The sequence below is a fragment of the Lithobates pipiens genome, unplaced genomic scaffold, assembly GCF_037356315.1.
Source record: "Lithobates pipiens isolate NorthernLeopardFrog02 unplaced genomic scaffold, aLitPip1_a1.2 Scaffold_8, whole genome shotgun sequence".
NCBI lineage: Eukaryota > Metazoa > Chordata > Amphibia > Anura > Ranidae > Lithobates > Lithobates pipiens.
The window spans coordinates 206,459,202-206,473,821 of NW_027507903.1; the positions used below are offsets into that span (position 1 = coordinate 206,459,202).

General features: G+C 42.2%; 1 protein-coding gene across 8 annotated transcripts in view; it reads left to right on the forward strand.

The window, feature by feature from the left end:
- Positions 1-14,620, forward strand: part of ANKRD26 (ankyrin repeat domain containing 26) — a 114,323-nt gene that overhangs the window by 63,981 nt on the left and 35,722 nt on the right. For 6 of the 8 annotated variants that reach the window (XM_077470039.1, XM_077470041.1, XM_077470043.1 and 3 more), the window contains 5 exons: positions 2,098-2,227; positions 2,949-3,162; positions 3,959-4,142; positions 4,603-4,743; positions 8,576-9,547. In XM_077470039.1, the coding sequence (XP_077326165.1) occupies positions 2,098-2,227; positions 2,949-3,162; positions 3,959-4,142; positions 4,603-4,743; positions 8,576-9,547 (1,641 nt within the window). The remainder of the gene's footprint in view (positions 1-2,097; positions 2,228-2,948; positions 3,163-3,958; positions 4,143-4,602; positions 4,744-8,575; positions 9,548-14,620) is intronic. The other 2 variants (XM_077470040.1, XM_077470046.1) reach the window with 1 other exon arrangement.

Here is a 14,620-nt window from a genome sequence, read left to right on the forward strand (position 1 = left end):
GTCTCTGTATAAATGCACCTGCTCTGTGATAGTCTCAGGGTTCTGTTGAAAGCGCAGAGAGCATCATGAAGACCAAGGAACACACCAGGCAGGTCCGTAATACTGTTGTGGAGAAGTTTAAAGCTGGATTTGGATACAAAAAGATTTCCCAAGCTTTAACCATCCCAAGGAGCACTGTGCAAGCGATCATTTTCAAATGGAAGGAGTATCAGACCACTGCAAATCTACCAAGACCTGGCCGTACCTCTAAACTTTCAGCTCAGACAAGGAGAAGACTGATCAGAGATGCAGCCAAGAGGCCCATGATCACTCTGGATGAACTGCAGAGAACTACAGCTGAGGTGGGAGAGTCTGTCCATAGGACAACAATCAGTCGTACACTGCACAAATCTGGCCTTTATGGAAGAGTGGCAAGAAGAAAGCCATTTCTCAAAGATATCCATAAAAAGTCTCGTCTAAAGTTTGCCACCTGGGAGACACACCAAACATGTGGAAGAAGGTGCTCTGGTCAGATGAAACCAAAATCGAACTTTTTGCCCACAATGCAAAACGATATGTTTGGCGTAAAAGCAACACAGCTCATCACCCTCAACACACCATCCCCACTGTCAAACATGGTGGTGGCAGCATCATGGTTTGGGCCTGCTTTTCTTCAGCAGGGACAGGGAAGATGGTTAAAATTGAGGGGAAGATGGATGCAACCAAATACAGGACCATTCTGGATGAAAACCTGTTGGAGTCTGCAAAAGACCTGAAACTGGGATGGAGATTTATCTTCCAACAAGACAATGATGCCAGACATACAGCAAAATCTACAAAGGAATGGTTCACAAATAAACGTATCCAGGTGTTAGAATGGCCAAGTCAAAGTCCAGACCTGAATCCAATCGAGAATCTGTGGAAAGAGCTGAAAACTGCTGTTCACAAACGCTCTCCATCCAACCTCACTGAGCTCAAGCTGTTTTGCAAGGAAGAATGGGCAAGAATTTCAGTCTCTCGATGTGCAAAACTGATAGAGACATACCCCAAGCGACTTGCAGCTGTAATTGCAGCAAAAGGTGGCTCTACAAAGTATTAACGCAAGGGGGGCGAATAATTTTGCACGCCCCACTTTTCATTTTTTTATTAGTTAAAAAAGTTTCAAAAATCCAATAGATTTCGTTCCACTTCACAATTGTGTCCCACTTGTTGGTGATTCTTCACAAAAAATAAAATTTTTATATCTTTATGTTTGAAGCCTGAAATGTGGCAAAAGGTTGAAAAGTTCAATATATATAAAATATTGTTTACAAGCATTATTTGCACAGGATTTATACCTCATGATTGTAGTTTAATTAGTTGTGCTGATCACTTTCTATATATTTTATCTGTTATGAATGCACTGTATACACTTGAGATCTAGCTGCAATTTTTAGATAGATTATTGTTCATTTAATATATTCACTTTGATAGCGGGAGGGACCACACTTTATATTCACTTTAAGGGGATTGTGGTTTACAGACAAGGGAATATAAATTAAAGTGATATTAAACCCTGTTATATATTTTTTTTATTATTATAAATTCTCTTTTTAATATTGTCTTTTTCTCCTCTGTCCTGTCCCCAAGCCATTTTTTCTCCCCCGAACCCCAACCAGTTTGTAGGGGTCTGCTTAGCTGGCTGTTAAGGAGACAGCTGTGTTTGTGTGCACTCCCAAACAGTGCCATGTACACCCATAGATGCACACAAGGTGCCCAGCAAAGCACGCCCCATTCTCTCTCCTCCCAGGAGTTTGACGGCAGCAGGACCTTATAGCTGTGCTCTCTTCAGTACCCTTCTCTGCAATACAGAAGATCAGGGAAGTGATGCAGGGAGGTAGTGGTGGTGAGCATGGACCACAGGTCCAAAAATAAGTGGCACTGTAGTATTTTTTAGCCTAATGAAAGAATGCATTAGGGTAAAAAAATGTCTAGAATTTAGTACCATTTTAAAGAGAGGAAAATATGATTTTTAAATTCAACATCATACATACACAAAACTTACCTTGTAAACATGTAAAAAAAATGTTAGAAGTTGAAATACACACTCCTAAATGTGTTTTTTTTCCCTTTTTTCAGGACAATGATGATGAGGATATAGATGATTTTTCACAATCATCAGACTCAGTGACTGAAGAATTTGAAGTCCCTACCTCTGCATTTAGAAATGCCATGCTGTTAATTGAGCAACTTAACCTCGAAGGCCAAGGTAATTAAAAAGTGCCCTGTAGACAATGTTGTAATAGTTGTAGAAAGCTGTACCAGTGGTGCTCCTGTGCTCTTTGTCCAACGGCTTTTTACTGGGTTTCCCTAAGCCCCTGTGTCATCCATGCGGCTCCAACCTCCAGGTACTGTCAGTTTTTTAATCCAAGTCTCTCCATGACCATCAATTCACTGCTGTATGCCTTGGTGAACATTTTATTATTCTTTCAACAATAATAAAACGTTTTTACTTTGCCTCTGAGGGTCCTGCCGATCAGCGCTGTTCACCCCTTTGATTATATCTTCTGTCCTCATTTGTCTATGAGTTTTGGACAGCAGTGGCCACAGCTACATTTAATTTTTCTTTTTGAATTTGCACTTGGCCTCTGGTATGTGTGCCTGGATTTTTGTTTTTAGTGCACTGATGTCAGCGTGAGAAGGATGCCGATAACTGGCAAATCCTGTTTACATTGGGATTATCCGTGATTGACACACCGGTCACAGATGACTGCGGATGCCCACCACAGGGGGCATCATATAACATCTTCCCGGCAATGTGCACCCATGCTGTAGCCATCATTTGGCAATAGCGTGGTCGTGAAGAGGTTAAGTATAATACGAACTGGATAATGGTTGGCAGATCAGTTGTCATTTTTTTCAGATAATCCTGAGTGAATGAATAACCACTTTTGTTTTTTTATGTTTTTGTTTTCTATTGTATGGCTCAGATTCTGTGAATGTGTTGAAAATGCAAAATATTATTCATGAATATGAACGAGTAATAGAAAAAGAGAACCAACGGCATGTATTACTAGCCCAAGAAGTTAAAAAATTGCGCGAGGAACGAAAAGAAATGCAGCAAATGACAGAAAAAAACAGAGAGCTCAAGTCTTTGTTGGAATACAACAAAGTGGAATGGGACAGCGATATAAGCAGCTTAAGGTGAGAACATTACTGGGTATTATTTTCTGAACATTTATTGCAGGTGGAGGCGATGCTGTGCCATCAACAGTATAGGTACAGGTTCAGCCATTTTACACCATAGCCATGCCTGGCTCATAAGTACCTGTACATACTGTAGAATGTGGCGTACTGTAGACATTAACTCTTCCCAACCACTGACTACTAGACTATGGTAGATTGAAGGGTTGCTATGATACATCTAAGGTACCTGAATGTATGGATGAGGAAGGGGGCGGGGGTCTCATTCTCAAAGTTTGCTTTTTCTTTTCAGAAAAGTACTGTTCTTTAAAAAAAAAAAAAAATTGTAGCCAAGATTAACGTGTTGCTGCGTAATAGAGAAATAGACTGAAAAAACGATAGCATGTAAATCTGTAAATTGTGATTTATGTCTCCATACTTGGAGAGACCATAAGGCTGGTGTTATAAAGGGTCACAGACTTCAACGTATTGTATATTCTTTAGTTCTTATAAGCCTTATCATCGATTATTGATTTTTATTAACCTTTTTTATATGTCCTTATTTTCAATCAATATAGTGGCTTTCCGCAGTGTTTGCAACTTACCCCATGGAGGATGCATTTTAATAGCTGTATCCCCACTCCTAGATGCACAGACCTTGCTGTATGGTGTGTGTAAAATGTACAGCGCAGGACAAAAATCTAGCTCTTGTTTTCAGATTGAGAGAAAAAAAACAATGGGTCCTATGCGATTCCTATTACAGTAATAATTCTTTCACAGAACATTCCATTAAAGTATCTTATACCTATTGTGGTAGGTCTTCTCTCAAACAAGAAGAAGAAAAGAGAAAGAGTGCAGAAATGCTACATGACATGAGCAAAGAACAGTTCAGAAGGAAGGAGGAACAGTGCCGGCATGAAATAGAAGAAAAGCAACAGCTGGAACTAACATTAAGAAATCTAGAGCTTGAAATGAGAAGTCTGAGGAACAGCATGAAACAGGTACAAATCCATGGGACACTGAATTTATCATAATTGGAGCAGAAATAATCTGAAGTAGATATGCATGGCAACCAATCCACTTCTAGCTTCCAGTTTGAAAGCTTAACTGAACAAGCTGAAAATAGAAGCTGATTGGTTGATATGCAAAGCTGCTCCTTTTTTGATAAATGTCAATCTAAAGTTTATATTTAATTCATTTTTCTACTGGTAACCTAGTGTATAGTGATCATATTATTGTTTTGCTATATAGGCTCTTTAAGTATCCATGGTGCCTAATAGCTTTGTAAATATATTTGTGTCTGGGCAAACAGAGCCAGTAGAATATATCACTCTGTTTAGAGTTTTACAAAGTTGGTAACTTCATCTGTCTTGTGGAATCACATTTGTTAGGGAGTCAAGTTAGGTGTTTTCTAAAAACAAATGACTATTACAAAAAAACTGTACCTGCTTATTTTCTCAGGTTGAAGAAGAACGCAATGAATCTCAGCGACTATACACACAAGAACATAGTGCCAGATTACTTCAAGAAGAAGCTCTTAATAACTTGAGGAGAAGGCATGAAGAGGAAGAGAACAAAAAAAGGCTTGCTAAAAGTGTTGAGGTATGCAGCTTAGACTGGTACTCACTAATTGCAATGACATTTTTTACGATGTTCCCTAATTGTCTACAGTTTGATCCTCCTGTCGGGGGCTAGCAAAATATTTACCAACACCTATGTTTTAATAGTGATGGAGTCAAAGCGGGAAAGGAGTCCTGTGCCATGCTAGCAATTATTTCCTGTAAGCCAGTCTGCTAGAGATATGCATCCGCCCCTCAGTTGATGCTCTAAAGTTAGTAAAGGCTCTGCCATCCTCAGAAAGGCCAAACCAAGATTGAACCTTTTATACACCAAGACAAGTAACTGTTTTTATTATTTATATCTTAATTGTACAGTAGAAGATACAAGAATGAATTAATAGACCATGGGTTATATGCCACTACCTTCAGGTGATTGGGCGCTGGCAAAAGCTTTTCTGGGAACCGCCTCTCAGTGTACCCATATTACTAGTGTCCTTAGGTGATGGACCTCCTCTCCTGTTGGAGAAGAATTTTTTTTTCTTCTTTTTTTGCACTCGTTTTCTTTTTCTTTCTTCTCTGACACTTCTATCGAGACCTGACTGATTATTGACTTATGGCTCATTAGCAGTTTCCATGTTGGTTACCCTTGTCTACATTTTGGGAACTGCAGCCGGTCCAGCCTGTAATTTTTGCTTTGGGCACTGGATCTTGCGTTTGTCAATCACCTTGGTACATGATGCAACAACTGAGTTAGCCACAGGGTCCAGGGCTGTGGTCCATTCCTATGGCACCCAGACTTTGAAGAGCCCCTCCTTCGTCTTCCCACAGTAAACATGCAGGCACCAGGGACCTGAAGACCAGTGGAGAACTGGCCCGAGTAAGGATGGCACTGGATCCTTGGACAGGTGAGTGTCCTTTTATTAAAAGTCAGCAGTTACAATATTTTAATTTTTCTCTTTCGTTCACTGACTGACACAGCTCCAGTAATCTTGACCGTAGGGTTAATACGCCACCTTCAGGAGAGGACTAGGCAGAACATGTAATACATGTAAAAAAAACAGAACTTTACAGTTCCACCCTTGGGGCAGTCACTCTGGTAATAACCCCTCAGCCTACTTCCTGCAGCTCAGTTTTTGTTCTGCCTGGTGAAGGAGAAAGACCTAGGCTCCCTGCGGGACCATTGGTCCTGGGATTTTTTTGCTGAATGTTTGCCTTTTGCGCAAGTTTTTAAGATCCTGTGATCTCCTATCAACAGCTGGCTGGATGACAGGCTGTATACTCTAGATCCTTGTAGTCTCCCCAGCCTGGCCATCGAGTGTGTGTAGACCCTAGCTACGCGTTGGGTCGGCCATGACATGCCCCTCAGGCTCCAGGGGTGGCCGGTGGGCGCAACGCTCCGGGGCACCCATATGACCGGACTACCGATGTCCTTGTCACAGTGTGCCGTTGCGAGCAGCCACCCCATACTGCTCGGAGAGTGGGTCTGTTATGAGATGTTCCCAGCTCATCCGGACGGTAAGTACAGCTCTCCCTGCCTCAGCGGGATTGAGCAACTGGGCATTCCCTGGGCGGTCGATTAGGGGGTCCCTCTCCTCCCTCTCTTCTCTCCCTGTCCCTATTCCCCCTCGTGGTGGATGCTGCATGATGGGCTGCTAGCGGTGTGTGTGCGCCTGTAGCCAGGGGTTCCCTGGGGGCTCTCATGCTGATCGTCATAGCGCTGTTCTGCTGTCTCTTCACTGTGTACAGTTGTTTGTCGGCCATTTTTGGTGTGCCTCAGTGGAAAGCATGGTCAGGGGCCATTTTCTTTGTGATTATGTCCCTTACACAGGGCGGCCATTTTGTTGTAGCCCAGCGTGGTTTTTATTCTCAGCGCGGGTCCCTGCTGCTCAGAACGGCACGTTTTTTTGCTCAGGACACCTGGGAGCTGGTACTGGACACAGACACCTGTAACTGAATGGCGCAGCACTCGGTTGGGGTGGTGAGTCCTGCGGTGGGTGCTCCTCAGTCTGCTGCAGCTATGAGGGTGGGATTTTTCACCTGTCCTAAGTCCCCAAGGGTGGCAGACAGGGTGGGTCAGCATGGCTTCAGAAACTGGTGTTTCTTCCCAAGAACTCCGTGCAATTGCAACCGGCTCATCTATAAACAGTGCAGTGCCTTTGGATGCTTTTTCAGCGGTCCTTGAAATGTTCGTTGCCAGAGTGGAGGTGGTGTGCGGGTGCAAAGATGGTAAAAAGCGGGCCTCTGCCCCGACCCCCATCCTCCGGGGAGAGCTCTGACGCAGACTCGGCCCATTCTACTAGGGCAATTGGAACCTCTTGGGCTTTCCGACATCAAGCATCAGTCGCTCATGTGTGTAAGGTGGCGACTTGGTCGTCCGTTCACACTTTTACCAAATTCTGCAAAGTGGATGTAAGCACATTGTCTGATGCCTGCTTTGGCCGCAAAGTTTTGCAGGTGGCCGTGTAATGTTGCAATTCTGCACTCTTTCCTCTGTTTTTAAAAATACAGTTACTTTTGAGTATTAATTCACTGTGGCATTTGTTGACCGCAAGTTCTGATGCGGTTAGTTAAGATGATGGCTCCCCTGTTAGGGAGCACTGTTGGTTGTGGGTGAAGTTTTATGCTGTTCCCACCCCTCGTTATGACACTGCTTGGGGATGTCCCTACGGTTAAGATTACTGGAGCTGTGTCAGTCAGTGAATGAAAGAGAAAATAGGATTTTTGTACTCACCATAAAATCCTTTTCTCTGAAGTTCACTGAGCTGCAGGAAGCAAGCTAAAGGGTTATTACCAGAGGGACCTCCCCCTGGGCGGAACTGTAAAGTTCTGTTTTCTCACATGTATTACATGTTCTGCCTAGTCCTCTCCTGAAGGTGGCTTATTAACCCTATGGTCAAGATTACTGGAGCTGTGTCAGTCAGTGAACTTCAGAGAAAAGGATTTTACGGTGAGTACAAAAATCCTATTTTTTCATACAGCCTGAAGATAATCTTTAAAGCCTGGTACACACAATGAGATTATCAGGCAAATGATCGTCTGTGTTTTTTTTTTTTTTTTTTGCATGCTAGCCTCATATCAAAAATGAAGAGGTTACTAATGAAAATTGTATGATCTGGTATCGTAAGAGAAAAAAAATTGTGTTTTGTTCACAGATAATTTTGGATGAAAGCTGTGTACTAATGATCAGATTATCGTAACGATCACTACCAAAGTGGTATTTTTTGTATGATTTTCTGATCACGTGTACAATCCTTACATCCTGTACTGTACAATTAAGACTATGAAGTGTGATATATCTGTAAATTCCATATCTTCAGGACACAGGTCCCTCCCCTATGTCTTTGGTAATCTTGCTGCTTGCTAAAATATTAGAGCCTCAAGGAATGGGAGGTGCTTTATGGGTACACTGGGAGGCAGTTCCCAGCAAAGCTTTTGCCAGTGTCCAAACACCTAAAGTTCAAGGCATACAACCTGTGGTCTGAGAATCCACTGATGTGTCCTGTACTGTACTCCAAGTTGAGGTACAGTAAAATTCCGAAGTATGGCTACATTCCTTTTTTCTGCATAGGTCGGGAAGGCGCAAGTTTTCTAATGAAAGTGCATTTATCCTTTTATTCTTTTCAAACTTTGTAAATGTTATTATGGTGTAGCTGTTATACTGTGGTAACACTAAAAGAAATTACAGTGATCACATTACAAGGGTATTCCATGTTGGATGGGAATTACATGTTCAGATCTCCTACATGATCTACCTGCCATCTACATTGCTTTAAGAGCTGTTACTGCTGATAAACTGCAAACAAAAGCAATTGCATCTATTTTCTGGCTTGCTGGACATAAAATCTGGTTGGCTAACTTAAATGTTCATTTATTAGCAGGTACGAGGAGAACCTTCTGAAACCAATGTAAAGGTGAAGGACTTAACCCAGAAAAACATAACACTAGAAGAGGAAATCTATATGCTTAAACAAGAGCTGGAGCAAGTACGATCCCGTTTTCAAGAAGAGGAGAGTAGATATTTGGATGAAAATGAAGGCTTGAAGGAAAAGAATGATGATCTAAGGAAAGATCTTAAAGTAAATGAAGAAACCTTAACCCAAACTGTAATCCAATGCAACGGACAGCTTAATGCACTAAAGACCGAGACAAACCTACTATGTTCAAAGTTAGAACATGAAAAGCAGGCAAAAGAGAGACTGGAAACTGAACTAGAGTCAGTCCGTTCCCGGCTGAACTCTGCCCTACAGGATCTAGAAAGAAGCCAGATTTCGAAAACCGATGCAGAACGCACCTTGCAAAGAGAGCGTGATGACTGGTTGCGATCCAAAGATAAACTCAATCATGATCTTTCAAGTCTGCGTGAAAGCCACAACAACTTGTCCCAGCAGCTTAGCAGAGCTGAGGCTAAATCAAACACTTTTGAAAATGACCTTCATAGAACTGGCTTATCTCTACAAGAGAAAACTCTCCTCTTTGAGAGTTCTCAGAGGGACCTGAAAGAAGCGCAGAACAGAATAAAAGACCTTGAACGATCAGTTCAAGTGGAAAAAGACCAGACCAACAAAAGCAGTATAAAACAAGAGACCATGCAGGAGAGACTTGCCCAGATTACTAGTGAGAACATGCAGCTCCGTCAACAGCTAGAGGAAGCACAGAATAAAGGCATTATCAAGGAAAAAGCTGTCTGCGATGTACAAGACAGATTTACAGATATATTCAGCAAGCTGCGAACGGACACTGAAAGACAAGTTCAGATAGTCGAAGAGAGAAACAAGGACTTGATCAATAAGTCTAATGAGCTTAGAGAACAAATTTATAAGCTGGAGACTGAAAAAGTTGAGCGGGAGGTAGGCATTTATTCAATAATATTATGTATGCTTTGACTCCATTCAAAAGAAGCCATCAGCATGGATAGCTGTGCTGAATATATAGTTTATACTATACTTTATTATGTATTTATCTTAAAGCTGAATGTCAGGCAAAAATTGTTAAATACACAGTTAAAACACACATGGGTGCTGCTTACCTGCAAAATGATTTGTATTTCTATCCATCCAGTCCTAATGTTTGCACAGCCCTGCCAGACAGCAGTGCCAAGCTGGTAACCTGACATTTCACTACTGCCAATACCAAAACACAGCCTGGTCACCTCCCCAAACCAGCCTCTACTGGACAGTTAAGGAGACTAATGAGGTCATCTCTCTGCTCTCTCCTCTTGTCGGAATGTTCCTTATCGGCACATTTAAATGCAAAAGTTAGAAATCCCCATCATTATGCTTGTTCCACGTCAGTGACCAAAAGTAAGTGAAGTGGAGGCATCAGAATGAGAGCCAGGCAACTAACATTTTAAAAGGAGTGTTTAGCAATGGCTGCCTACATGTTTCTCTTAATAAAGATAATAAGTAATCTAAGATTTTTGAATTCCTATAAAGATACAACACCAAAGATGAAACAGCACATAATGTATGTTTCTTTATTGTACTTCCCAGGACACAGGGTATTTTCATCTGTATTATGATAGGTATATGCTGCCACCTTCAGATGATTGGACACTGGCCAAAAAAGACAGGAAGTCTCCATTCAGGGATACACCCCTCCTTGTTGGGCAAGGATTCCGATTTTTTTTTTTCTTTCTAGCCACTTAGGTGATGGTTATTTTGGTGAAGTTCTCTTCACGAAACCATAACTAGCTTCCCAAAGGTTCTCAGGCCCAAAGCCCAAACCCTAAAATAAGTTTAAGGTTTGTAGCATACATAACACATCAAGGAGTCATCACAAGTTGGACAGCCCAGGAGGGAGTGGATCTTCTCTCTTGGGTAGAACTCCTGCGCTATCTACCTTCCATTTCCAGACATGGAGAACTGGCAGGTGAATTTCCTCAGCCATTAACAACTGTCTCCAGGGAAGTGGGCTCTTCACCTGGAGGGGTTTTGAGAAGTTCTGCCGATGGCAGAAACCCCCAAATGTGATTTTCACCCTCGCAAATATGTGGTTGGCTGCATCCTGGTGTTTTCTCCAGTCTGGCTTTGGGACTAGCCTTAAAGCCAAACTACAGGTTTTGGTAAACTTTATGTAGTTCATTTGGACATAACTGGTCTAAACAAAATGTTTCCTTCACTAACATATGCAGCAGCTGTCAGTGTTGTATGAACTACATGTAATCTCAGCTACATACAGTACATAGTGCTGTGTTCCAGCAGCAGGTCGGGCCTTCCCGTTCCACTCCCAGAACAAAATCGAGTTGGCTGAGTACTGGAAACACAGAAAGATTTGTATTTTCTGAATAAATACAAAGCTTTCTCTGATTGGCTTGAAGCAGACATCATGACGTCACCCATCCACCCTTTTCCTTGAGGGGATATCAGATACAGCTTATGGAAATGATGACTAAATAGCTGTTCCTGTTATCCCCTGAGGCTTTGTTGGCTGGTTTTGGGGTGGTCCGGGTGTGCATCCTCTCGGGCACACATCACATATATAGGTTTTTAATTGATTGGTTTACCCTTGATGTTATACTGTAAAGTATACTTATCCCATTAATCTCCTGAAGAAATGCCATAGGTAGTCCATGAAACATCTCTATAAGAAATCCTCTCCCCACCCCTGATATGGCAGATTTGGGGATGTTCATGTTACATGTCTGCAATCTATAGTTCAGTGTAGGAGGAGAAAATAATAGAAGAGATGCAATAAAGCCAGGTAATCTGATTACCATGTCTGTGCTCTAATATTTTAATGCAGAATATTGTTTTAAGGAAAATTTAAAAAAACGTAAAATTTTATTATAATGGTGTGTTGGTTCCTTAAAACTTCCATGTTGGTTTATCATTTGATTTTATTCTAGGAATATTGGTGCCTTCCCTATAAGGGTATGATATCATACTAAAGGTTTTTATCTTTTTAGTATACAGTGCCTTGCGAAAGTATTCGCCCCCCTTGAACTTTTAAAACTTTTGCCACATTTCAGGCTTCAAACATAAAGATATAAAAATTTTATTTTTTGTGCCCATGCCGATGTGCAAAACTGATAGAGACATACCCCAAGCGACTTGCAGCTGTAATCGCAGCAAAAGGTGGCTCTACAAAGTATTAACGCAAGGGGGCCGAATAATTTTGCATGCCCCACTTTTCTTTTTTTTATTAGTTAAAAAAGTTTCAAAAATCCAATAGATTTCGTTCCACTTCACAATTGTGTCCCACTTGTTGGTGATTCTTCACAAAAAATTAAAATTTTATATCTTCATGTTTGAAGCCTGAAATGTGGCAAAAGGTTGAAAAGTTCAAGGGGGACGAATACTTTTGCAAGGCACTGTATGTAGAGAAATGAATTACTACTTTTGCGTCCCAAATTTATTGGTAATGTACTGATCACCAGATTGCATTTCTTATGTCAGTGTTTTTCTTGCATTTAGGAAATTTTGATGGATATAAATCATCCTCTTTGAACATACTGTTCACCAAAATTTGCTTATCTATACCAGTGTTTCTGAAGATTTTTTTTTTCAGTCAAGGCACCCTTTAAAATTAGGCACAATCTAGAGGCTCCATTCTAAAATGTAAAAAACAAAGTTAATAGTATAGCATAATGCAGCAACATCCACGCACATAGGACACCCAACATTAGAGGAGATTGATTCTTCTAAAGCAAACGGACCTTGATGGTAAGGCCGCGTACACACGCGGGGACTGTTCGCCCAACTTTGTCCGCTGAACAGTGTTTCGGCGGACAGTCCGCTCGTGTGTGGGCTTTCAGCGGACAGTTTCAGCGAACAGTCTGCTGAACAAAGTTTTTCGGAAATTCCGAAAAACTGTCCGCTGAAACTTGGTTTCAGCGAACAGTCCCCTCGTGTATAGGCTTGTTCGTCAAACTAAGTTCCGCGCATGCTCAGAAAGGATTTACACGCCGAAAGTTGTAATGCAGTGTATAGGACGTCGTATTTTCCGTCCCGTCGTACGTGCCGTTCACGTCATCGCGCATGGTTTCAGCAAACTGTTCGTTCGTCGTGTGTGGGCAAGTCCGTCCATGCTAATTTTGAGCGGACTGTTTGCTGAAACTGTTTGACGGACAAAGTTGAGCGAACAGTCCCCGCGTGTGTACGCGGCCTAAGGACTAGTATTCCAGTGTGTCTCTCCTTCACTCTACAATGTGACCCCAGTTCTGATTGAGACGGTCAAGGGAGGTATAAACAAGGATGCTGTGCAGGAGCCAGTGGTCCCCCTTATCAACCAGTGAAGTCATCGGTTGTTAGGTCTCCAGCTGCTGGAAGATTGTAGTGCACAATTAAAACCCGTGGATCGTATACAAGCCCTGTCCACTCGATGCCTCGTATACAATTTTTGGGCAGCTTTTAGGCATTTTGTCAAGGCATCCCTGAATGAAACCCTAGGGTGTCTGGACACCCCAGTTGAAAAAGGCTGATCAGTACTACAGTGCCTTAATATTCATACTCCTTGAAATTTTGCACATTCTGTCATGTTACAACCAAAAACGTAAACTTATTTTTTTGGGGATTTTATGTGATAGACCAACACAAAGTGGCACATAATTGTGAAGTGGAAGGAAAATGATAAATGGTTTCCAAAGGTTTTTACAAATAAATATCTGAAAAGTATGGCGTGCATTTGTATTCAGCCCCCCTGAGTCAATACTTTGTAGAAACCACTTTCAATGCTGGCGGCACTTTTGGGCGGCACAGTGGTGTAGTGGTTAGCACTCTCGCCTAGCAGTAAGAAGGGTCGCTGGTTCGAATCCCAACCACAGCACTACCTGCCTGGAGTCTGCATGTTCTCCCTGTGCCTGCGTGGGTTTCCTTAGGGTACTCCGGTTTCCCCTCACAATCCAAAGACATGCATGTAGGTTAATTGGCTTCTGTGCAAAATTGGCCCTAGTATATGAATGGGGACCTTGGATTGTGGGCTCCTTGAGGGTAGGGGCCGATGCGAGTGTGCAATGTACAGGGATATGGGCAATTGTAGACACTCACTCAGGTTGAACTGGATGGACTGGGGTCTTTATTCAACCTTACTAACTATGAAAAAAACTATGATGCATTTACAGCTGCAAGTCTTTTTGGGGATATCTTTACCAGCTTTGCACATATAGAGAGTGACATTTTTGCCCTTTTCTTCCTTGCAAAATGGCTCAAGCTCTGTCAGGTTGGATAGAGAGCATCTGTGAACAGCAATTTTCAAGTCTCGCCACATATTCTCAATTGGATGTAGGTCTGGACTTTGACTGGGCCATTCTAACACATGAATATACTTTTGATCTAAACCCTTCCATTGTATCTCTGGCTGTATGTTTATGGTCGTCCTGCTGGAAGGTGAACCTCTGCCCCAGTCTTAAGTCTTTTGCAGACTCTAACAGGTTTTCTTCTAAGATTGCCCTGTATTTGGCTCCATCCATCTTCCCATCAACTCTCACCAGCTTCCCTGCTGAAGAAAAGCATCCCTGCAACATGATCTGCCACCACCATGTTTCACGGTGGGGATGGTATGTTCAGGGTGATGTGCAGTGTTCATTTTTCGCCACACATAGCGTTTTGCTTTTAGGCCATAAAGTTAAATTTTGCTCTCATCTGACCAGAGCACCTTCTTCCACATGTTTGCTGTGTCCCCCACATGGCCTTTCGCAAACTGCAAACAATACTTCTTATGGCTTTCTTTCAACAATGGCTTTCTTCTTGCCACTCTCACATAAAGGCCAGATTTGTGGAGTGCACGACTAATAGTTGTCCTGTGGACAGATTCTCCCACCTCAGCTGTGGATCTCTGCAGCTCCTCAAGAGTTACCTCTTGGCAACTTCTCTGATGCTCTCATTGCTTGGCCTGTCAGTTTAGGTGGACGGCCATGTCTTGGTAGGTTTGCAGTTGTGCCATACTCTTTCCATTTTCAGATGATGGATTGAACAGTGCTCCTG